Below are 26,408 nucleotides of genomic sequence, written 5' to 3'. Positions count from 1 at the left end.
GAATAAAATTATGTTGCCAGCTAAAAGCTAGCACTGAAACATGCTCCACAAGCATTTTGCCCTGTTTCCTGGGCTCTCTTGAGCAAGCATCTGTCCGTCACTCAAGCTGACTTCACTGTTTCTTAATCACAGGCAGATGCTGGCAGGAAACTGGAATCAAGATGCTCTGACTAGGCCATTTCTCAGTCCGAGGAAAAGACCTCCAGGCAATGAAAAAATTTTCACTGGAAAGGACCACTGAAATAAGGCCTTCAGAAGACTGCATTTTTTTCTTACTCAGTTCCTCCATAATACTGCATTCAGCACTTTTTATTGGATCCTGGCCATTGATGGGTGTGACACACATCCCTGGAATAATATGGACCCATAAAACTATTAAGTATTTGACATACTTGCTTACAGTCGCAACAAGACCTGTATTTGTGAGACCATACTACACCTGATAATTAGTATTATTCTGTTGTTTACAGTAATAGCTGTATGATGCATCATGAAAAATCCTGGCTTCAATGCACTGCACAAAGCCTTCCACCTCCAGAAAATTTCACAACTGAAACTAAGGAAAATACAACAAATCAGTAAAACAAATAACTATCGGAGAAGAGGGCAAAATTGCTAACTGCAAGAGTGGGATGTTGGTACTGTATTCCTTTCAAACCTTAGAAATTACTAATAATACTGTCTTTTAAGTGAATTCTGCCTCTGAAGCGAGGTGGGCAGTTGGCTAAGAGTAGGTTTCTCTGCCACCAAAGCCCCTGAGAGTGCTCCTCCAGTAGTGTCCTCAGCACTGTTTCTGTTGTATCCACATGGCAACATAAAAACTCACAGTAAAGAATGAGCTTTTGTCATCATTGCTCATGCAAACAGAAAAGTGTGACAAGTCCCTTTCCAAGGCTGAAGAATCAGGTCTCTTGCAACTCTCCTCTATGAAACATGTTCAGCTCTCTAGCTAATAGGCAGCTTATTTTGAACTGGCCTAACTCCTTAGTAAGTTTTCCTAACCCTTTTATGTCTACTCCTATCAAAGAATTCAGAGCTTACACATATAAGAACTGCAGGATTTTACTTCCTGCAAAGAAGTTCACTGTAGCCATATAGCTTCTGTTTCTTAAATTCTTTTTCTTGATATGCCTTATCATCTGCTTTAACCTCAGAAATGACCAAACTCAATACTTACCCATAGAGATATGCTCAGGAAGAGCATGGTATCTTACATCTGAGAAGCTTAATGAGTCTCAAAACTAGATTCGAAGGACTTGGCTACACCCTAAAGCCATTTAGAGGGTTGTACACAGAAGTCATCATGCTTTCAGTTTCATGATGGTTGCTTTATGCTATCCTAGGTTAGCAGCTGATAAAAAACACTCTCACCTCAGCAATGCTGAGAAAACCTTGTGTTTACAGGTCTAGTCACCTGTGCCTTGCTTCTCACCAGAGACGACATTCAGGGTGAACAGCCTATGTGTTCCTGTGCTGTCCTGTGCTAACACCAGCACACAAGAATGTGGATTTGTTATGACCCTCCTCCAGACCCAACAGTCAGTTGCAGTATCCCTTCAAACACAGAAAATAGTTACTTCTTCCAACTCTGGGCCAACCTGCTGGCATCTTACAACTTACTCCTTACTTTAGCTTCAGCAGTAGAACATTTTAACCAGTTTTACTTGGCCTATAAGCATGTTGATCCTCTCAGGCCTTTTGCTTTCCAGCTTTACCAACTCATCGAGGATCTGCTCTTGCTGCAGCCTGTGCTGTGGTACGTAGCAATAATTAGCGAGGATAAGCTGCACCAGCTCTGTGGAGACCTGGACTGAAGTGAGCGGATGTGACGGATCAGCACTTGATGCACAAAACTTGTTCAACACCCCCCCCTTCCTGTGCACTGCTACTGCTTAGTGAGACTTGAACATTCATGAAAAGCACAGCCAGAAACCAGATCAGCTCTTCTAAACTAATGAATAGTGAAAAAGACATACTCAGCTGCCCTGCAGGTTATCCCACAGAAGGATCATTCACGTCTACCCCTTCATAAGCACAAAATCCCTGCAAGCAAGGCCATGTGATTCAGTTAGTTGTGCACCCAACTTAAATGAGAATTTACTCTTGCATAACATTAAATACAGTCAGCTGCAAAAGCAGGCTCTTTCTCACCACATCTTACCCTGCATTGGTGATCTTGTGTAAGAAATGCTAATCTTGCTTCAGAGCAGAAAGTAGGTAAGCTATTTTTGATCACAGAAAAAAAAAAAAATATTAGTGGAAGTGTTAGTGAGCTTAGCAGTACTCTAAACATTAATGTGGAGGTGAACTCATACAGTCCCAGGTAGCAGATCCTTTCCTTGCTAAAAGGTGGAGCAAACAGATGAGGAGAGCAAGAAAAAAATGCACAAAATGAGAACAAAAAATTCAAAATACTAACAGCACACCATTGGAGAGATCAGAGTGCTGATTTGTACTTTCAGCTCCTGGGATTTCTCTGTTCATTGGTACTTCATAGCACTAACAGAATAATGGTTTTACAGGTTTGAGCAGCTGCTCTACCTTTCTGAAGGCAAGGGCTTCATTAGAAGTAACCAACCAGGCAGGAAAAGAAAGCTGCTTTCAATTTCCAGCACTTCACCTTCAGGCAAGGACTCCATCTGCAAGTGTGAGGGTGGATTTAAACAGGAGCATCTCTCCTCATCACTCACTGTCTCTCCTCACATTTCTAAGTGCTCTGGAAAGAAAATTTTAGAGTGGAGTAGCTGGTGGAGGTGGCACTGGGTGACTGCATGGTGGCCTGTGTGTGAAGAGGCCAGGACTGCCCCATGCCAGAGACAGCTGCTTCCAGCCAGCTCTGATGGACACAGCGCAGAACAGGGCTGAGCACCTCAGCCAAGATGATACTGCTAAAAAGAAAGAGCATGAGAAACAGCAACAAAAACACCAAGGTTAGTGAAAAAAGAAAAGGAAGAGGTGCTTTAGGCAGCAGAGCACAGATTCCCCTGCAGTCCATGGAAAGGACCTCCTCACTGGAGCACATGAATATTTCCTGAAGGAACTACATCTTCCTGGAGAGCCTGTACAGGAGCAGGTTTGTCCTAAAAGATTGCAGCCCAAGGGAAGGATCCACACTGGAGAAAGGGAAAAGTGTGAAGAGGCAGGAGTAGAAGAAAGGAGCAGTTATGGACTGACAGCAACCCCAATTCCCCATCTGCCTTGCACCACTTGGGGCAGGCTATAAGGTAGAAAAATTGGGCATGAAGATGCAAAGTTCAGCCTGGAAAATGGGTGAGGTAAGGGAAAATTATTGGTTTAGTCTTTGCTTTTCACCATCCTACTCAACTTCTAATTTAGAATGCATTTAATTTTCTCCAATTTGGGGCTTTTTTTCACCCATGACAGTAGCTAGCAAGTGATCTCCTTGTCTGTATCTCAGCCTGTGAGCTCTTCCATCTTCTTTTCTCCCTCTGTCCTCTTGAGGAATGAGGTGAGAGAGCAGCTGGGTGAAGTGTGAAGAGCACCTAGCAGCAGGCCAAGTTAAGTCACCACAGGCTGTTGAATTGATGTGTTTAAAAGAAACTTAAAATTCACTGGTTCACAATAAGCATTTGCCATAACAATTTCAGATTAACATCTGCCTAAAACTTGCAGACAAGTCTTTTCTATTTATTGTAGAGCTTTTCAGAGAACGATTTTGTACTTCACCACATTTTCCCCAATTCCAAAATCGAACACAGGCAAAGACTTCCAACGCTCATTTACTATCTATACATTATCTGCAGAATTACAGAGATGACTCATTTTTACATTAAAAAATACAGTATTAAAAATCTTACACCCAAGGACAAAACACAGCAACAAAAGGCAGCCTGAAAATTTAACATCCAGTCTGTCACCATTAAGATGAAACTCCCACACGGTAAGTTTTCAATGACGATAATGAAGTTGATGTTTGTTTTTTGTTTTCCTACTTTTTTTAATTTTACCCCCCATAAAGGAGACGTGCATTAAAAACAGTAATGTCTAAAACAACATTATTTAACACTTAATCATGCATCTGAAGATTTGGCTCTGAGCATCTTCTAAAGTCAGCAGTCAGAGGAATCCAGTTTCACTGAGGCACCAGTGATGGAGTTTCTGAAAGAGTCCTCCGAGCTGAGATCCGCAGACATTTGGGGCAGCCTCCAGATTTGAAGCATGCTTTGTGAAAGCACGTTTTGCACTCTGTTTATACATACAGAGTAGCATTTAGAGACAAAAAAATAGAATTAAAAAAATTAATCAATAGCTGTGTTCCTTGAATGGTGTTCTATCATGTACATATCAACACAAATGTAAACAGAAGCAGTGCAAGGCTGGGACAGCCACCACCACTGTAATAATTTACACTGAATGCTGGCAAGATTTGATAAAACAGCTCTCTCATGCCTAGACCCCAAAAATAGCCTCCCTCTGCAAGCATAATCATGGTCAGGCAAATGCCTGGTTTTGCTCTCTGAATCCACAGATACAAAACAGCTGCCACAGGCTGGTTTTCGAGGATACATACTATCCATGGCTTCCAAATGCACATGCAGGTTTTCAAATATGCATGCTTTCAGTGAAGCTAGTTCTCAACATTTAAAATATGTCTAAATGGTTTTATACACCAAAATTCCCCCAAGAAAGAAAGAAAAACATTCAGTCTGGAACATACCTGGGCACCTTTTACATTTGGCAGTCTGATACGGAAAGAGCAGGTCTGCGCTCTGACAGAATTCACAGATAAACCCCTTCGCTTGACAGAGCTACAACAGCAAAAGGGTTCAATTTAAATCTAAGAAAAAAGTTATTTGGGAATGGCAGCAGGGATATTTCCTTACAGTAGCAGCTGCAAGGACACTAAAAGCCCTGTTTTTTCCTTACCTCACAGCCATCTACATGAGAGGTGGAGCTCTTCAGAATATCTTTAAGAAGGGGCAGTAACTGCCCTCGTTTGATCTTCACCAGATCATCCAGTGAGAAGAGATGCAGCTCTTCTGTCAGATGGCTGGGAACCTGTTCAAATTCTTTCAGTACACTGCGAAGACAAATAAAAACCAATGAAAGTTACAAAAAGTTGTTTTTCAAGTGTATTTCCAGAATAAGCATCTTTCACTTCTCTAGTCACATGGGGATTATACAAAGCAAGTTCCTGCTATCTACCTCCCCTCCCAATTTGAGCTCACTTTAATAAAAATTGGAAGGTTTGGGATTTAGAATAAACTATCTGCTTTAAACATGCATTTCTCAGGCTTTGGAGTTGCCATACACAGTTACCACAGCAATCCTTAAATAATGTGTAAAGGGCTCTCTCCTACCTGAGGAACAATAGGCAAAATCCCATATAGTATCTAATAAAATAAGCCAGACTTATTTATTTGCTTTGCAAAGAGGACTTTGAGGGATTTTATCCTGCACAGGTCACTACTGGGTGAAATTGTATTTGTGCTGAGCAGGTGAACACTGGAAATAGAGCTACTGGTCTTTATCACTTCTGCTTACTACTACTTTCATTTGAATATTTTTATAAAATTGAATTGAGCATTATGACAGATTTCTGGAAGAAATCTTTAAACACTCAAGGAACACACTTGTTAATTAAAAAAGCCAACATATTTTTTAAAGACAAATATTCTCAGAGAGAGAATTATCTTTGACATTTTAAGAAGGAGTGAGAACCTAGGAGAAACAGAACAGGAAAAAATACACACCTAACTAAAGTCACTAACATTTAAAACCAAACTATATTACAACAAACAGCTACCACATAAAACTTGCACTTCTCTCAACATTTGCAGTGCAATAGAAGGCAGTTATTTTATTAGAGTTCTCTAATGATCATATCAACTTATTTAAAACTGCACCCAAGTGTCTCTAGAGAAGAAGGCTCTATAAGCACATCACATACATTTTACTAAGCTATTTGTCATGCATAATCACAGTCCATACCTTTCAGCAAACCTGCATGTTTTCAAAAGCTTTTTTAAATGAAAAAGTTGTTCTTGCGCCTCCTAAAAGATGGAGGAGAGAAACAAAGCCGTTTTTAAATCAAAAGCATTGCTTTTATATATTCCTAAGTGAGGAACACCACTATTTGAGTTAGCAACCCTTGCAAGCACACCAAACCACACCTAAAAAAAGGGACTTAGCATAGTATTAAACAAATGGATTTTCTAATGCATGAAAGCCAAAGGCAGGCAAAGGTTATTTTTATTCCCTGACGAGTGAAGCAAGTCCTAATGCCAAAAATGACTGCAGGTCTTGATGCATGCTAGATCCACACATGTGTAAGAACACGTAAGCCAGGTAAACTTCTCAGCCAAGAAGGGAACACATGCCTACTTGTAGTCTTCAGCAGAACATTCTTGCTGAAGTGTAGGAGGTACAGCTCTTACATAAACCAAGGATGTTTCCCCTAATGGCCCACAAAATTAAGAAGTCATTCCAAAATTACAGAACTTTCCAACTGCCAAAAGCCAGGAAGATGTAAATATTTACTGCTGGAGACCAACTCCCTTATATGCACTAAAACTGGAAACCACTAAGGAAACACCTCCCAAAGAAAACAGGGCTAAGAAGACCTCTGGCATAGGTTGGAAATGCCAATTTGCTCCCTTCACCTGAGGGAAAAGAGGGCAAGTCCCAGAAGTGGTGATGGGATAAGTCAGAAAAAAACAACCCTCCTCCTTACTACATACACACACAGGACATCCTGCCCTAAGAACTTCTTCCTGAAAGTCTCAGACCCAGAAAGTCCTAATAAAGAAAAGGCACACTTACCCTGACCCTGTCCATTTCTTTACTTTTCGTGTAGAGGGTTTTGTTAATACACAACACATTGAAAATGGGGTGCTGCCATATGCTGTCCAGTAGGTGTTTGGAGAAGTTGCATACATAGTATTTTTTGAAATCCCACTTTGAAAGTATTCGGGCAGGAATAGAAGACTGGGCATAGCTGTGGCAGCAGTCACAGAAGTACTTCCCCAGGTAGTCACAATAGCGGAGTCTCCTGATATATTCTGCAAACAGACAGCAATGAAATTCTGAGTATTTTAAAAACTTCTGGGACATAACTCTTGTCTGTATGCCTAGTCTGTCTAAATAACTCAGATCTAGTGGAATGAAGGGAAAGGGATTTTTTTTTTTTTTGTTCTTTATAGCAGAGGGTTTTATTTTTGTGGTGAACAAATGTACAAGGTTTGTACTTGGCATTCGAACAGAAAGCTTTCCTCATTTCCATATTTGTTCAACTGATTATAATTATCAACATAAGATCTTAGAAAAACCCCTGTTCCTCTAGCACAAAAGAAACACCGGGTAAAATACACAGCAAAAATACTTCCACCAATTTTGGAGTCATGTTTGTGCAATACTTTTTCACATCAAGAAGTTTGTGGGCGTTTTCTCAACTATTACAGCATCTCCTATTTGCTCAAATTAATATGCCATTATAGATTGTTGATACTTGACAGGACACCACAATGTTGCTCCTGTGAGCTGACCCAGAGCGCCGCTTCAAAGATTTCTTAGGTAAGGTCTGTTTGTCAGTTCTGTAAATCATTATGCTTTCAAGCAGTTCTCACAAAGTAACAGAAATTAAACAAAAAAACAAGAAAGGTTTTGTCATCAAGATCTAAAGAAACAAAAAGTTTTAAAAAGACACCCCAAAAGAACAAAACCACAGATTCCATATGCTTGCATACAGTCTCCAGAAAGAGACTTTTGGCAATGTCTAAATTGGCATAGGGAAAGAATTATTAAAAGAAACAACTGGACTACGAAAACCAGCACTTTCAAGCCTGGAAGCTTGATTTCTTTTTTTTTTTTTTTTTTTTTTTTTTTTTTTTATAGGTTTTTTTCTGTTTTGTGGCTGACTGTTATGAATTTTTGTTGTTCAAGAGAAGGACATCTATCAAGTATTGTATGAAAAATTCCAGACACCAGAAAAATCCCACTGTCTGTTTTACTATTGCAGGCACATCCAACAATGAGATTTTCCTTCTAGCTTACATAATTTAAAAATTGTGGTACATGTGTGTTGGTGAGGATTATAGTCTGATTACAGTACTGATTGCAGTGTAAGTACTGCACGTATTAAGGAGTTTCTTGTCAGTTTTGGTAATACTTACTGCTTTCTACCGGGGTTCCACAACCAACACATGTGAAGTTTTGAGCAGCCACCACTGCATCTCTCCTGTATACAGAGGCAAATAGTTAGATCATTCAGCACCCAAAAGACAATTTTAATTAATATTCTTCAAAAGGGCAAAAGAGCTAACACTGGCACCAGGGAGAACATCCACCTCAGGAGCTGACTCCTACTCCTTCACAGGAAGAAGGGAGATTCTGTAACACTTCTTGAAAGAAGTAAATTATTTTCCATTTCTTAAGGTAGCATCAGTATTACAGGGTTTGAAGAGGGGAAATCCACATTTGCAACTGAAAAAGCAACTGTACCTGCAGCAACACAGGGAACAGGCAGCTTGCTTACTGTCTGCACAGCATTTGAGACAGGGTGAGACAGCTATTTCCTCACACATGACCTGCTGCCTCCTCCCACTTTCTGAAAACCAGCTATCCATAAAATACTAGCAGGACAACAGGGAAAGGCAAGGATATTATCCAGGTAGTGTCACAAAAGGAAATTTTCAGGAGCTAAGTACACTGCCACTATTAACACCAAAGAGGACGTGTATTATCACATGGAAAATTGCACATGCTGTGTTAATCAGGATGTGCCAAGAGAGGGAAAAAGAGGCCATCTGTTTTCTAGTGAGGCTGGTGACAGACACTGCAGAAGGCTGTGCTAGACCTGCTCACAGATCATCTGCACATGCACTAGATCTGTTAATCACCCAAGCTCCTTCCATCAGCTTTCCCCATGCTATACTAAATGGCAATGCTCAGATCCCTCAAAACTTACTTGACTGAAGGATGAATATTAAATATAATCTGTGATCTTGGTGGGGACCAGCCAGAAGATCCTCTCAACTTGGATATGATCTTTATTTCTTCAGCCAGATTCAAACTGGACTCAAGTTCTCTTGGAATCTCTTCTTTCAGCACAGACTATTGGGAAAGACAAGCTCATGAAGATAACCAGCCCATCAACTGGACATATGTTAAATGCTATAGGAGATGTTTATCTCCCTTTATACTCCGGTATTTTAAAGTTCAGTTTTCACCTGCATGTAATTCCCCCTCAAACTCCTTCATATCAGTCCCAGAAGAAAGCATATCCTGATTGTTCACAACCACATGTTTTAATGTGCTGAAAATTGCTGAAGAGGGAAGACATTTTCTAAAAATTTAGATCAAGTGAACTCATAAACTGTAAGCACTCATTTGTTTTCTTTTTTCTTTTTTTAATGTAGCTTCCTCCTTTTCCTAGCAGTGAAGCAGCTGCAGTGAGACCATGATTATTTGAGGAACTGAATAAAGAGCTCATTGTTTTCAGATCAGACTCACTCTCTGCTTAGATGAGCTCAGGCAACCAGACAGCTGAACTGCAGAGTCTGTCTGCAACCAGTATTTTCTGAAAGCTCTGCACAACTCCTGGGCTGTTGCTTCAGCAGAATTGCTGCCTGGTTCAAAAGATGATCTGAAAGGTAAGGAATACTGTCAGTGAAAAATAGCAGCATGTCATCAGCATCTCCACTGCCTTTTCTGCACCCCTGGAAAGTTTTCTCCCATTCCTTCATTCCTACCCTCTTTCTTTGATACCCCTAGGCCCTCAAAGAGCCACAGACACCACCCTCCAGCAAGACTAGGAGACAAGAGAAACACTGCTAAGCCAAGCACCAGAGACATTTGCTGTCAAGCAGCATTCCTTCCCCTTCCTTGAGAGGGCCCAATTTACCACTCCCACAACTTTCCCTGCCCCAGCCAGAAGAACCATCAGAAAGCTGCTCCAGCAGAAAAGGCAGAGCCATGGAGCTATTATAGTAAAGATACATACCTTTTATCAGGGACAACAGACAGGTTTTCAAGGTCTTCAAGTTCTGCAGTAAAGGAGAAAATTTTATCAAGCCATTTAAGAAACAAAGTATCTCTTACTCAGCACTATTTTAAAAATACTTTCTGTGTTACCACACTGTCAGTTTCAAATATATTCATCTTTCCAACACCCTTCCTGGATGGAAATAACCTCAGCCCTGGTTGTAAAACAGGCATAAGGAGTCTTATCTCCTCTGCATATCTCTGAAGTGATGAAGAATATTCCCTTTGCATCCTATCACCACCATCAGCCTGCTTTCAAGAACTGAAAAGGTAAAGAGAGACTAAGTGCATGCTGGTCAAGGTCCAGACAGAAGTCACTCAACAGCATAGAGCCAAGAGAGGCCAGACTAGCTTTTTTGGACACTAACAGATGTTTGGAGACACCAATCACAAACATAACAGTTAATGCTATAAACATGTTAGTAACAGGTGAGATGAATGCAACCAAAGGACACACTTCATTATGTTTACATAGACACAATATGCTTATGCCAACAAGGTGTTCACATTGATAGCATTCATTTTAACCATGCTCATTGCTCTCAAGACAAACCTCAAAGTAACTCTTGCTACTAGGAATGCAGTTGTTTGGGAGTGTGTTCTTCATTTGTAGATCAGGGAAAGATGAGAGAAAAAAAATAAATCTCTAAAACCAAAGAGAACAATAAAAATCCATTTGTTATCAGGAGAAGATAAAACAAAGGTTAAAAGTTGCACAGGCAACTAATGGTTTCTATTTCTGTATGTGTAAAAGCCAGAAGCAAACCAAATGAAACTTGGGATGTCCTAAAGAGAAGCAGAGCACATATAAGAGAACAGAGACATTCTGCTCTAGTCCTGAAGCAGAGGGAGAGGCTGCCTAAAACTGAATCAATCTGTTTCATTAGGAAATTATCATGTCCTAAATTCTCTCAAATAATGCTGCTATAGCTGACTGAGGTTGTGCCAGTTTCACACTTTCTCCATGCACATTCCTTTGGTTTAATCCTTGGACATAATTTCAGTCCCTCTGTTGGGTTTGCATGGAACGATTTTGGTAGCAGGAGGGGCTATGGTAGTGGCTTCTGTGAGAAGCTGCCAGAAGCTTCTCCCATATCTGAGAGCCAATGCCAGACAGCTCCAGAACGGACACACCACAGGGCCAAGGCTGAGCCCGTAACCATGGTGGTAGTACCTGTGGGATAACAGAATCAAAATGGGAGGGAAAAAAACCCTGCACAGCTGCAGCTGGAGAGAGGTGTGAGAATATGTGAGAGGAGCAGCTCTGCAGACACCGAGGTCAGTGGAGAAGAAGGGGCAGGAGGTGCTCCAGGAGCCAGAGCTGGGATTCCCCTGCAGCTCCTCCTGCAGACCATGGTGAGGCAGCTGTGCCCCTGCAGCCCATGGGGATTAATGGGGGAGCAGAGATCCACCTGCAGCATGTGGAAGAGCCCAGGCTGGGGCTGGAAGATGCCTGAAGGAGACTGTGACCTAGAAGGAAGAAGCCCATGCTGCAGCACGCTCCTTACAGGATGTGTGGGAAGCCCCAAGAGGTAGAGAAATTGGAAGTGAAGTTTAGCCCAGGAAGAAGGGAGAGGTGGAGGGGAAGGTGCTTTAAAATTTGATTTAATTTCTCATTACCCTACTCAGATTTGATTGGCAATAAATTAATTTCCCCATGTTGACTGTTTTGTCTGTGACAGTTTTTGGTGAGTGATGTATCCCTGTCCTTATCCAGCCCAAAAGCATTTTGTTATGTTTTCTCTCCAGTGGAGAAAAGAAGTGACAGAACAGTTAGGTGATCACTTGGTGTCTAGTCCGGGTCAGCTCACCACACTCTCAAACTAGCAAAGATATTATTTCCTAGAAAGCAAATCCTGCAGCAGTCTGCTATTTCTGCATGTGTTCTAATAAGGAGCTACACATACATAATTGTTTCCATTTTCTCGTGTTATTTCTCCTACAATAATATCTACTAAATCAAGAGAATTTCCAAACAATGGAATAGATTCAACTGAACAATATATCTGTCTCTGCAGTTACAATTCTAAAGCCTTACCAATAATTACATATTCATCCTCTGAGTCACTGTGGCAATGAAATCTGGTAACCTCATGGTGTGATGGTAGGTGCACTGGGGAGCTGACAGGCAGCAAAGCACAGCCTGCCCAAGACAAGGACAAGATCAGTTAAACTTTTTGAGCATTTATAAGTAGCTGCAATTATGTTTACGTTTTTCATCACTTGCCAAAACTTAGCACACAAACTGCATTTACAGAGCAATTTTAATTGTTTTTATACATACACAGAGCAGGCCAGTTCTTGGGAGTCTGTCATACAGTATGTCCCTCAGTTTCTCAGCCAGAATCTTGTAGAGGTAAACCCAAATCTTTTATATTGCAAGTGGTCTCTCCCCTTTTCATGTCCAAGAACACTATTCATTTTTCCACAGAATTTATGTCATTTAGACTTTAGACTCATGATTCATCACTAAGATCTGTACTACTCAAGAGACTAAAATCTACTTAAAAATGCATGTGCTGACTCAAGCATAACAATGCCACGAGTATTTATTATCTTGCCTTAAACTATATGTGAATGAATACTCTGGGGAGTCTCACTCAAACCAATTGGACAGCCTCATCTGCATACTGCAGAAACAAACACAGAAGGAAAGATCCAAGCTGCAAATACTACCAAAAAAAAAAAAAAAAAAATTTAAGCAGAGAGAGAAAAACAGCCAGCTACAGGCATGCTCCATGGAGAGTCGCGCTTGGCTTGTGGCATTTAACCCTACATTTTCATTTTAATGTAAAAAAATAATTATAATTAATAAAACATAGGTGTGTGAACATCCAAAAGGAAGTATGTGACCCACAGGAAAACACTTGTGGCATAATGATCCTCAATGGACCCAGCTCTCTAGCGACTCAAAGAAGGTAACAGAGGCTTTGGTTCCAAGCAACGTCCCAATTTGTTTGGTATTTTCGTGCACATAACCAAAGGCTTTCAGACAAGGCTACATTCTAGATTAAGTAACTTGCCTTCATAACCACTGTCTGAAGAGGTAACAGAAGAATCACACTTCTTCACGCCAGGGTAAGAAGACAACTCTGAGTCAGTGTGATAGCTGCCATCTGATCCACTTGTTTCCTCCATACTCCAAGACTCTGCTTGTTGTTGGCTTAGGATATTACATTTCATTTTTTCTAGTGATGCTATAATCATATCTGCGACAAAAAAGTGTGCATTTTCCTGGACACAAGATTGGAACGCTCATTAGTACACAGCATATCTGATATTTAGTTAAGATGAAGTAAAATGTATCATTTCCCCCCCCATACTTTTTCAACTCTACAAATAAAAATGTAAACCTGTCTGACCTTTTATTTAAACTCAAAAAAAAACAGTCCAAGGGCAATTCAGGAACAATATGCAAAAGGCAACTGCCTAGATAATTGTCTCACCCTTGATTATAATATACAATCTACTTTTATCTTACCCATGAATTAGATAAAAATGAACTTGATTACATGACTAACTGGTGTATATGTATGCATTTCAGAGGTGCAGTCTTCTAGTTACATTGCATTATTTAGTATGCAAGTGTGCATCCAAGTAACTTATTTAACATGATTTAATTTCAAGATAATGTGTACAAGCAGTTTTGCACACATGCTAGCTGGAGGGGGCCAGAAGTGGCAAGTTTTGAATGGAGTGTAGATCTTCAGGTGGTGGGAAGTACAGGAGATAGTAAAATGTTTTCGTGTGTTAAGAGTTAAGGCAGTGAGGTGGGGAATATGCAGTGAGATAGCTTACATGGCCAGCTCAATGCTACATAGAAAGTCTGTGGTAAAAATGGGAATCTGGCTCCCCTGGGCTTCCCACTGCCTTAAATAAAAGGTAGCTGTTCCAAAGCTTCACTGTAGGATTTCCAAATCAGACAACACTTCCTTGTGATGTCTCTTGCCATTTTGCCTGCCCTGGTCACCCATTCTCTGGGAAAAGGGACCACTGAGACACACACACACCTGGGGCTCCTATCCTAACATCACTGTGGTATCCCTTGCTTTCAGAGGTCTAACAGAGCATCCCACCAGCCCCACCTGAGCTACTGCTGATGGCCTGGGCACAGGTCCCACACCAGTCTCAGCTCAAAAGTGGATACATGATGGAGAGATAGTTGTACTCAGGCACCACGGTGGTAACCCAGAGATACCCAGGATATTCTCTCCCCTCGACAGCCATGTGCAAACCTAAACTTACATCTAAAAAGCTATGTCAGTATCCAAGGCCAGAGATTCTTAAGTGCAGGATAATTAAAGCTTTATAAAAGTGGCTTATGTTCAGAAAATTGTACCACTTGACATCAGTATTCATGACATCTCCTCAACTTGTATGGGAACCATGAAGAAAGACATCAGTGTTTAGGAATAGCTAAATCTTAAGAAGCACAACAGACAGCACAGCTTTCTTACTGCTCACAGACAAATACACATAGACAAGATGAATCTCAGCATTAGAGTGCACCCAAGTCCCTGTGGGTGTTTGGAGAGACTTATCTTTTTCCCACCACTAATTAATATTACTTGCTTGGTGCACAGTTTTCCCCCAGAGTTCAACTTTCAGTGAACTTTAGGAGTCCAGGAGTTTGCTATCTTACCATTAGCAAAGAAACAATTTAAAAGCCTTTTTTCCTTTTGAGAGATATCTCCTACTTTGAAGATACAAAAAGTCTCAAGTTAGTGGCAGAACACAGCCTATCAGCATACCCTGCTGATAAAAGCAATTATGAGTGTATCTGAGAGAGCTGCATTGCAAAAGCATGAAACAGAACACATGAACTCTCGCACTCAGCATGACTATCAGCTTTCAGCTCTGCTACTGATAGCTCCCTCACTCTACGAAACAGACCCAACTCAGCTGTGACACACCAACCTTCTCATTTCCCACTAACATCAGTGGACAGCCCCTTTAAGATTATCTGACCCATTTCCTTCCTGGCACACAACTACAACTTCAGGACCTACTGACACCACATGTACCTTAACTTTCAGTCCTAAAGTTGAAAGAGATTATTCCACAAACTACAAGTATTTGAAGTTTAGTGGGTTTTTGTTTGGTTGGATTTAAAGGCAGCCTTACTCATAATGGACTGAGCTCTTGCTATCTTTTAACTTGTAATCACATCAGCCCCCAATCTCTGCACAGTAGTAGTAGCTGATAAGATCTTGCCTCACTCAACACTCAGATTGTGGTTTCTAATCCAGATACCTTCTCACTGGTCTTCTGGTGTCTGAAAACAAATTATTTTTGTTTTAGGTCCCACATTACAGATGGAGAAACATTGTCTCCTTTCTGAAACACCTTTCATAAAAAAGAACACAAAAAGCTAGTTCAAGTTCGTTGAGTTTTGGTGTGTGATTTATTGAGTGGGTTTTGTTGTTTGAAATGCACCTTATAGATATTGAGAGCTTCAAACCAAAGGCAGAACTTGCTACTCTGGTAAAACAAGTGTTGTGCACAAAGATAATGTTTACCTCTGGGGCCCAGGACATGGGACCACATGCACACAGTCCAGCAAAAAAAAATCTCCTTTTCTAGGCACATTTTTAAAGTTCTTTTATATTAAATCCTACTCATTGCAATCCATTAACCCCTCTTTTTCCACTGTTGGAAAAGATTAGCATTTAGCACACAGAGTTTTGTGTGATGGCTTTAGCTCTGTTTATAGGCTTGAGTGGACTGCCTATCTGGCAACATATCTAAGACTGTTTGAGGCCCTTATGAGAAACTGCTTGAATTACTGCAGCTCTTAAGAGTTACTGTGCTTGGTATTCATACTGTAATTCTTTGATAACAAATCTCACATGCTTGTCATCAGCACACACAAAAAAACCCCATCCTCTCCCCATCTTTTGATAGTAAAAGCATGAGGTAAATCTCATACATATGCATGCAGCTGCAGCAACTTCTATGTAACATATTCTAATATACCTTTAAAATTACTAATGTTAAAGTTTGCTTTCAAGGAATGTGTGGGGAAATGATGGAATGAAAAGCAGAAACATACATTTTTCCCGTATATATTTCCATTATTTAAAATAAATAAAATGTTTAATTAATGGGTCAAGAGTAGAAGACAAATTATGAAATAGGCATTTTATGTTTGTAGGTTCACTCACAGAGGGCAGGAAGAGGGAAAATAGAGTATTTGTAAAGATTAGTACATCTATCAGGAAGTTCTTTTATTGAGAAACACCTCTCATCATTTGGTTTTGCCACAATAAAACGTAAAAAACGTTATTATTATAGTGCTTGTTGTTCTCACCTTTTCCACATCCTCTGGAAGCATGCAGACGTCCTGCAATGAACGATTCAAGGGTATAGCACTTATATTCAAAGGAGAATTAGAACCTGAGGGCATAACAAGAACTTTTATTAGTTACTTCTTTCTCTGCAGCTCCCGCAGTGCATGCTGGAACTTCCAGAAAGCAAAGCAAGATTTTTTTTCCCCAAAACTGAACACCACTAGGGCTGGAAGCTGTGTTAGAAGCCAAGGAGGAGAAAAATGTGAGAAGCACGCTGGCATTTGACCTATTCTGGCAACCTGAAGCATGAACATCAACTACCAGAGAAACACAGTTTAAATACTGTGCTGTGACAGCAGCACTGCACTCCCACACCAGTTCTCTCCAAGCTACAGCCTGAGCTGCTGGGGACAACCACAAACAGAACCTAAGGCTGGATTTGCAGCGATGCTCTGCAGTTGGCAACACAGACACAACCAGCTAACTCTGCACTCTGCTCATTCACAGGTGCCAGAAGAAACACAAATCCCACTGCTGTCTGGGCATGCAGAGAGATGCAATGGCCTTAAAAGATTCCCCATATCACTGCTGGCATTGTGTTTGGAAACATTAAGTTTGGAAAACATTTTGCCATTATGTTTCCATACCCCGAGGAAATCTCCCTCCTGCTTCCAAATGCAACCCATACTGAATGGCAGCATGTCCAACTATGCAATTAGCCACAGTATTCCTTGCTTCCCAGAACTGCAGTTTTGTTCTCCTGGTAGTCTCTGATGAGTATGTAAAATAAATTTTATCTCTTTTTCCCCAGTAAGAACTTTTGACTGTACAGCAGAGCACACATCAGGTTTTTACTGGGGCTTACTACCTCTTCTTGGGCCTTGAACTAACAGAGTTTCTGTTTCACCCTCATGATGTTTACAGGATAAAACAAGCCATATGTGGTGGAAAAGGGCCACCACACAGACACCATTTAAAGCCTTTGCAAATAGCACAGCTTAATCAATGGCTTTTTATTTTTTTAAAAAATGCCCTTCCTAAATTGGTTTTAAAGCCACATGCTAAACAGCTCCCACAAAATATTATCATAATTTATGTAAAACTTTTCTCCAACTAAGGGACACTGACTCTCAGGCCTAGCTTGGATTATTTATATTGCCATACTTAGAGAAACCACGTTACGCTGCCCTGAGCATCGATGACATCAGGCTGTAAAGTCAACACTGTGCTCGAGCAGGGCGACACAGATGGAGAGCTTTTGTAAGAATTATTAATACCTCCATTGTGTACACCATGAAGGAAAAACGGAAAGGCTGACAATGTGACTTTTCAAAACACATTTAATGGCCTAATTAAGTTATTTTCATACCTACCTGATGATTCATCTTCCTAGGTAAGCTCTATAGCTTGATAAGAGACTACATTCTTGTCAGTTAAGATAACAAATATTACTCTCTAAACTAAAAATAATTAGCAGAAATAAGGAAATGGGAAAATTATTCCTTTCTGTATAAAACATAATACCCAATTCATCTTAAATATAATTTTGAAATCTAATGGGAGCTCTCTCCTTTGCTTACATCTTGCATCCCACTTGCATCTTTAAGTACAGAGAATGTAAAAAAAAGCACAGGGAAGGAGCCCAGCACATCAAGCAAATGGGATGCAACTCTGGGTCTGATGCAGAAAAGTTATCTGGTTGCCCTTCTGCTCCTGAGCACTGTTGCCTGGAGGCAACTGCTGCTGCAGAAAGAGCCATAAGAGCCAGAGAAGGAAATGACCTTGATGTACATAGAGGTTAAAAGCAAGAACAAGTCTGTGAACTCAGTGACACACCAGACACAACAAAGCCCCCAGAAAAGACTAAACTCAGTCATGAACTCTTCATTAACAGTGACAGAGCCTTTTCAAAAAGTTGAATGTGGGCCATTCTCTGGTGGCCTCGAACATATGAACAAGGCCTAGTAGGAATGTCAGGGGACCAGCAGAAAATCTCACTAAACAAAAATTAAATTCCACTGAAAAAAAAATTATTCTGATTTAAGTGATATTACATAGTTTTCTTGTATCTTGTGCATCCTCAGCAATTCTCCTGTGAGAAACCATCATCTCTAAGACAGCAAGTCAGGAAATCCTATTGTGCAATTCCTGCCCTCAAATTAGGCATTATATTTCTTCTTTTTCATTTTACTATTCACTTTTCACATCCTCATAGTACTGGACAGTACAGGAGAGAATGAGACCTCATTACCCAAGCTATCCAGTAGCGAGTTAATGGTTAAAAGCATCAAGAAATGAAGAAACGCAGAAGTTTTCACTTTGTACAGAAAAGGCCTGAATCTAAGGCAGACCGAACATATCACATTGTGAAGTGTCTAACAGGATCCTGCTTCCTATGAGGAGTATTTTTTAGTAAAATCAAGGATGCTCTTTTTCAGTCACCTGGCTGCCACATTCCTTTCTCCCTTTGTTTTCTGGAGAGCCAGCAGCACTACTGCCCCAACACAAGCTTGTGACACATCCGACTCGTGCCAGAAGGTCGAGTCACGCACGATGGATTTGTTCCTCTGCACGTGCCTCGCAGTCCCTGCTGACCCCGAGAGCCTGGGCTGTGTTTTCCAGACCCAGCTCCCCAAACACGTGTGACTGGCCTCAGCCAGCCCCAACTGCTGGGTGCGGTTTCCTTCTCCCTGACGGGCACTTCTCAAAGGCACGGAGCCAACGCAACACCCAGCAGAAGGAAGCAGCCATAATCGTCACATACTAACTGATGACAACAGCCTGTCCCAGATGACAGAGGTGTTACTAAGAGCACACAGTCCTGCAATGGCACGTGCCTGTTTGAGACCTTGCTGCCAACTTAGACCTTTGGAGGAGTCCTGGGTGAATAGCTAGAAAGGATCAGAAACTGCAAGTGGAGGTCAGTGGAGTGCCACTGTTAGGACTACTACTGACCAAAGGGAGAAGAAAAAACCCAAATCGAAACAAACCAACAAAACCTAGACTTTGTATTATTCTTTTATAATACAAAGGCAGGATGAACACTCCCTGCTCTTTGCCTTTATTCCGGTAGAAAAATGAGACCTCAGCTGCAACATTTTTCTGAAGCTTATAATTATCATCACAGAATCAGAGAGGAGTTTTGATTGGAATGGACCTTAAATATCACCTTGTTCCAAACCCCTTGCCACGAGCAGGGACACCTTCCATTACACCAGGTTGCTCGAAAATCACTCACTAGACCAGGTTGGTCACGACCCCATCCAACCTGGCCTTGAACACTTAAAGGGATGGGGCATCCACAACTACCCTGAGCAACCTGTGTCAGTGCCTCAGCACCCTCATAGTAAAAGATTTCTTCCTAATAGATGATCACCCTTCCTGTTTTTTCATAAGACCCCCTCTAAATACTGGAGGACTGCTACAAGGTCTCCCTGGAGCCTTCTCCAAGCTGAACAACCCCAGCTCTGTCTGTCTTCATAGGAGAGGTGCTCCATCCATCTGAACACCTTTGTGGCCCTAAATTAAGTCCTTAGATGCCACTAACACCCTTTATAAACAAAATCAAAATGCTTCATCTTGCTGTACCAAAGGCTGCTCCTGTCAATATTAGGTGTTAAACAGGAGGGGACTGTTCTGCCGCCTCAGCCAAAGGGCAGGGACCCCAGCCTGCAGCCCAGGAAGGCTGGCACACCTCATGGAGGCACACACAGTCCCAAGGCCAGGCAAGCTGCTCCCCCAGCCATCTCAGGGACACGTGCTGAACTTTCCCACTGAACAGCTCCTCACCTACAGGTCTACACTGCCCAGAGCCCCCTGACACTGCAGAGACAGAAGGCACTCTGCTCAAAGGGCACCCTCTGCTAGCAGCCCTCTTCACAGACAACACGTGGGATTATCCATACGGCTGGAAACTGGTGAAAGGTATAAAGAACCTGTTCTACATCAAATAGGGGTTTGTGTCTCCAAGACCTCGCACTTGGAAAGGGGAAAAGGAAAAACAGTCCTCCTCCAGAACAAGCCAATTTAGTCATAATAAACTGTATGATAATTCCCTGCCTCTAAAACCTCAGAATCCAAGGACTCCCCTCCTCCAGCAGCTGCCAAACCCAACATAACCCCACACACACCAATGAATCACTACCCAATGCCCAGACACATGCTATCTGCTATTGGGAAAAGGGTAACAGTGAAGACAAAATAAAGCTGGTAGAAAGCTCATCCAGTGGACGTTTTACATTTCTCACAGCTCAGCAACTTCTATGTTTTATCTACAGTTGTATATTACAGAAGCATTTCTGCATCCTGAGAGATGCCTCCTGCAAAAGCATGAGTACCTCCTATTTTACCAACAGCTATCAGGTTCTCCTTGGTTTTTATGCTCTTTCTCCCCTCTCTCCTATTTTGAATGACAGCATCTATCTTATTTGCAATCTCCATAAATAAGGCCCACTTCAATTACACCTCTTTCCAGAGATCTTAAAACAAAAATGCAGCTGTAAAGTTACCTGTTGGATTGACTGCCTCTGACTGGGAAAGGCCACTGGGAGAATCACTGTCACGGCTGCTGAGAGGTACAGGCTCCACAGCATGAGGGTATTGCACTAGATCTGTTTTACCAACAGTTGAATCTGAAAGCAACCTTGTGAAAGCCAAGTCTCTTTCAGGGGAGGTACAAGATTCTTTTCCAGAATGCACAACAGCGGATGTGACGGTGCCTCCTGTTAACGTCACCTGGGTAAAGCAGTCACGCTTCAGGGGGGACACGCTTGAAAGAGCGAAACCATTCAACGAGGAAGCAGCAGGATCTCCATCAGTATAACGGGGACAAGGGAAAGTATCCAGAGAAGGTTTGGGAGAATCACAGTCTGTGTTGTTCCAACATGCCCGGGGCCTCGTAAACCGAATGTCTGTTTGTGTACAGGCAGCGTTGTGATGCACAGAATCACTGTCACTGTCATCATGGCTGTCCCCGGTGCTGCTTTCTTCCCACTGCTCTGCATCACTGTCCAGATGCTCAGCTCCCTGCATTGTGCTCTGCTCCAACACCAAAGAGGGCTTCAAACCAGATGCATTTAAAACAGACATGAGAATGTCTTTGATAGCTTCAGCACTGCCTGGGTATGATCCAAAACTTCCAGCATGTCCAATCACTGCCGGCCTTGAAGATTCATCTGTTCAGAAATTAGAAGAAAACAAGAGGTTAGGAAACAATACTAAGAAAAGGTTAATACACAACATGAATAAAATGCATAGTATTTTTTACACAGGTGAGAAGACAGGACAGCTGAATTCACTCACTACTCGCTGCTGCCTCTTCCTGCAAGAAAGTTCTTGCTTCCTGCACTCAGGAAGCAATTCTGTCATTGATAAAGGCTAGGTAATAAACCAACAGTAAAGAATTCTGCTGCTATCCAAACACAATTAGCTAAGACTTTAATGGTGACTGATTGTCAGTGTGGTCAAAAATATCACTGTTCTACACAACAGGATAACAAAACTATTACTGGTACTGATCCTATTGTCAATAGAAGAGAAGATTACATTATAGTAAGTCACATGGAAGATCAATAGAGCAGAAAGAGTAACAAAAAATACACTCAGTAATACAAGGTCAACATGCTTGTGTGTTTCAGTTCAGTCAGACTGGAAATGGCCAAAGTAAACTTCGGTCCATTATTCATGGGGTGGCAACACTTAGCCAAAACCATAACAAACTTAGCTCTGTCACACCAAGATCATTATAATGCCTCTGAAAGAATGAAAAGCACTGCCAAGGTCTTATGTGATCTACTGCAAAACTTAGTTTGACAGAAAATGGAAAAACTGCTTTTAGTGGCAGACATAGCAACATTAGCAGGACACAGAAGCATGCACCACAACCAGTAGCTTTTGAAGAGTAAACTGAAGTCCTATACCTTGAAAAAAAACTAACAAAAAACCCAAAAGCAAACAAACAAAAAAGCCTCAGAGGAACTGCCATAATCCAAGTAATTCAGAGATTAGACACAAAGTCTGTGTTCAAGAAGAAACCATTGACTATATCAACACAATGAAGTTAACAACTATCACCTTTGGGTAAGATAAGTCAGTTGTAAAATTCTAAGAATAGATACAATCAAGAAGAATAATTTCTAGGACAAAGAACTCCTAGTTAGGACCACGAGGATTGTTAAACACTGCTGCTGAAAAAAGCAGGAAGTCTTGCAGACTCCAGACTTTGCCCAGAGGTTGCTCTCCTTGGACATATCTCATTGGAAAACAGTAAATTTCTCCATGAGTCTCTCCCATGGAAGCCTGCATGCACGCAAACAACATGATAAGAAAGTTTACTAATGAAGGGATCAAAACCAAAACAAAAAAACCCCATGTATTTTGGAACAGCAAGTCCATATAAAGACCAGCGCTCATCAAGAAAAAGCTGAAAAACATCTGAGAACATCACATATGACCAAAACTGCAAAAGCTGCTAGCAAAGCTATCCTAGTAAAGCCAGGTCAAAATCAGCCAGAGCATGTCAGTAATAGGGATCAGTCACCTGCCATTTACCAGGACTAAGCTCTTGCAGAAATAGAAGCAAAACTACACATTTTACTGGCTGCACTTGCAAACAAACATCTTGCCAGGGTAGCCAGCCATGGCAATATAAGGACAGGAATGGGAAAATTAAAACTAGCTGACTTTCAAACAAATACATTTCAAACTTTTCAGGGAAAGAAAGATACTTTGGTAACTACTGACATTTCAATTGCACAGGAATACCTAAATTTGGGCTGCGAACATCATCTTCTCTGTGCAAAACATTTAGTGTTATAATCAAAAATTGTAAAACTTTAAGGGCTGAAAGGGGCCTGAAAGATCATCTAGCTCCAACCCCCCTGCTGTAGGTGAGGACACCTTCCAGTTGAGAGTCCCATCCAACCTCGCCTTGAACACTTAAAGGGACGGGGCATCCACAACTTTTCTGGGCAACCTGATCCACCCTCACACACAAGTGTCAGCATTAACTAAAATGGCCAAACTACCATTAAAAGGCAAAAAACAGCCATACTTGCAAATTGTATAATGTATTTTGATGATCTACCACCCTCAAAACCAATAAGCAAGGAACCCTCTTCAAACAAACTAGACTTGTTTAGTATACACAAACACCAATAGCTTTTGCTAGCACTACAAGCACCAGCAAAGCTCCCCAGAGGGAGGCAATTTGGGACAAACTGGCATTACCTGAGAGAACAGAGATTTGAGGTGTCGGAGCAAGGCAGCTAATCCTCACAGAGGGATTTGAAGAACACGCTGAGTCAGTGAACGCCACCTTTAGGCTTTCGTGGTTTAACTATAACGAGAACAGAGAGGCAGACAATTTGGTTATAAGATAACAGCACTCTGCTAATGATACCCTCAGTCTCACAATCATCCCAACAGGAAGAACACTTTTCTGAAGCCTGCTGACAGTCACCTAACCACTGCCAACATTTCTGGCTGCCTGGAAATCTCCCCAGAAGCATGCACTGTCTAGAGAGCACTTGCATCTCTCATTTCACTCCAAAAGGCAGATGACCAAAAGAAATTCTCCACAGCAGGAAGATTAAACATGTGCATAAGGCACAAATGAGACAAAATGCTGTGTATCTACCAAAACAACAGCAATGGAGTGGAAAAGAATTCAAAGAACCACCAATCTGTATCTGGAAGCACTGGCCTATTTAGAGGTATACAAGTTATAAGCTAAATCTATGAAGATCCAGCTCCACAAATATCTGGTCCATGTGCTGCATTATCTCCCAGCTCTAAGAACTGGAAGCAAGTGTGGTCATGTCACCTAATTTGAAAGAACACAGTATTTGTGGTTCATATCAGCAACGTGACTGACCCAGCATAATGCAAAAGGTGACACAGATAGATAATACTCGACCTGACATAGGAGCCTGCCAGTATAAGCTGACCAAAATTTTGAATGCATTTGAACTGCCTGAGCAGGTTTATATCAGATCAGCACTTCACTTTTTGCAGTCATGACGCTTCCAATTCAGTATTTCTACCCTCAAAGCTGGATTTACCATACTGTCAAAACAGTGTAAGCTGAACCAGGGAAGAAATTTAGTGCAGATACTCAGGGGCTAATTCCAGCATGAGACTATGATACACTCAGGACAGCAAAGCAACAGGTATCCTCCCTAAGCTCATAAATTCCTTATGAGGACCTAAAATTTGTCCCGCCACCTCCCTGCTGCCTCAAGTACGTCATGGACCTGCAGAGCACATCACATCACAGAAACCAGGGAAATGAAAGGGATGTCCTGCTCTGACATGCACATCGTTAAAAGGCACTTAACCAAGGTGTTGGGCCTTCCCCCCATATCAGTGAGAATGTCTGCACACTGAAGGACGACCAGGACTCCTCCCACCTCTGTGATCCCATAAAAAGAGAAGGGAGTTAAAGGTGTGCTATCGTCGGCCACACCGGGTTGTTGACCTCTACACTTCCTACGTGGAACAGTGAGGTGACTCAGAGTACAGCTCTTGTCCAGATACCCTTCAGACTCACGGAAAGCAGAAGAAATTAAAACCCACAGAGAATTTCCCTTTTAACTGAAGAATAACATTTCAAGCCAAAAATAGTATGTTGAATTTAAAATATTTAGCATTTGATTATGCCAGTGCTTAGAAAAATACTCTTTTCAGTATCTGCTAGTGTTTTCTATTTTTTGTCCCTCTGTACTTCTTTAGAGAAACTGGCATGTAAGCAGGCTTTATACATATAAATATCATATGGTCAAAATTGTTTTCAATACAATTAATAAACTCTCAGCAATTAGCAGATTCTACCTCTTAGGATGCAAGTATCCCAACTGCCCAGCAAGATAAATACAAGTACTTTAGCACAGCTGTTAAGGGTGCTGAGTTTTAAGACTTTTATCTTTGTTTTTAAACAATGGTCCCATCTCAGTTCTTATCGGAATGGTCTGAGAATTCAGGTACGATTTTCATTTACTCTCCAGGTGCTACGATTTCAACTACATCACAGGGAAAAAAAATGCCACAGAACTGTCACCTCCAATAACAAAAAAAAAAAAAAAAAAGGCAGCTAAAGCAGCTATTAAAGAGCAGTGATAAGGAAATACAACAACAGAAGGACATGGAAAGCACAACACACTGCCGTAACAGAAAAAAAAAAAAAAAAAAACACCCTGACAATTCGACATCTTCCAACTATAAGTCTGCCTCTTCTTCCCCCACCTCCAATATTGGGACTGTGTTTCCCAAGTTAACTGAACCAGCATTTAAAAATAACTTACTACGTCCACTGAAACGAAAAGCTGGTTTTTGAACCAAGACCCCTCAAGCTAACGAGCACACTGAGCCACCATTCAGAGGTCTCCCTTGCCTCACCTTCTCAGAGCAAGGGTGCTTGAAGACTTCTGTTCTGCTGAAGCTGGCGAGCGCTACTGCATGGAGAGACATGACGGAAAAGCTTTCATTTTTCAGTGTTGTTAAGTACCTGGAAGCAATAGAGAGAGAATTACAGTCACCACTGAGTTATCCGCTCTTCTCCATCTGTTTTGCAGACTCTACAGTTAATATTCTGAACTGTTTTCCGTCCTGACTTGGCATACCTATAGAAGCTTACCGAAAAGCAGAGCTCAGCAACAATGGAAATGTGCTTTTAAAAAGCGCCTAACTCAGAGACGGGGGGTTTGTTTGCCTGTTTGTTTTTTCACTAACACAACGGGAACGCCTTAACATGCCTTGTAAGAGGAAGATTATTGATCTGTGGTCCTTCACAATTTGCTGTAAAAGGAGGAAGAGAGGGAGCGGAGCGAGCAGCAGCGAGCTCCGTGCTCCAGCTCTGCAGCAGAGGCTGCACCCCTACGCTGAGTGCCGGGCAGGGGCAAGCAGCGGCGATGGCAAATGCCCATCCCATGGACGCCGCGCAGCCCTGCTCACGGCAGGGCTCTGCTGCCATCACGGCTCGGCAAGCGCTGAACCCGGAGGGAGATCGCCGCACCCCTCGCCGCCCCAGGCGGGCGCGCCGCGCTCCCCGCCAGGCACTGACCGCTCTCCCGCCCGGCCGCGCTTCCCCGCTCCCACCTGCGGCCGCGGCTCCAGCGGCTC

At 41.8% G+C, this 26,408-nt stretch overlaps 1 protein-coding gene across 1 annotated transcript; it reads right to left on the bottom strand.

Annotated features, from left to right (window-relative positions):
* Positions 1-3,722: 3,722 nt before the first annotated feature.
* RUBCNL (rubicon like autophagy enhancer) lies at positions 3,723-26,408 on the bottom strand. The gene is made up of 16 exons (XM_053970395.1): positions 26,385-26,408; positions 25,686-25,794; positions 23,520-23,628; positions 20,801-21,466; positions 16,313-16,398; positions 13,026-13,236; positions 12,041-12,145; positions 9,962-10,004; positions 9,472-9,604; positions 8,927-9,072; positions 8,133-8,197; positions 6,784-7,022; positions 5,953-6,014; positions 4,888-5,041; positions 4,679-4,769; positions 3,723-4,206 (listed from the first exon to the last, which is right to left on the bottom strand). Exons 2-16 carry the CDS (start codon positions 25,755-25,757, stop codon positions 4,094-4,096), a joined length of 2,295 nt encoding a protein of 764 aa, XP_053826370.1. The 5' UTR covers positions 25,758-25,794; positions 26,385-26,408; the 3' UTR covers positions 3,723-4,093.

This window comes from Vidua macroura, chromosome 2, assembly GCF_024509145.1.
Source record: "Vidua macroura isolate BioBank_ID:100142 chromosome 2, ASM2450914v1, whole genome shotgun sequence".
Classification (NCBI taxonomy): Eukaryota; Metazoa; Chordata; class Aves; order Passeriformes; family Viduidae; genus Vidua; species Vidua macroura.
The sequence above is the reverse complement of the archived record's forward strand: the minus strand, read 5'-3'. Positions and strand labels throughout refer to the sequence as shown.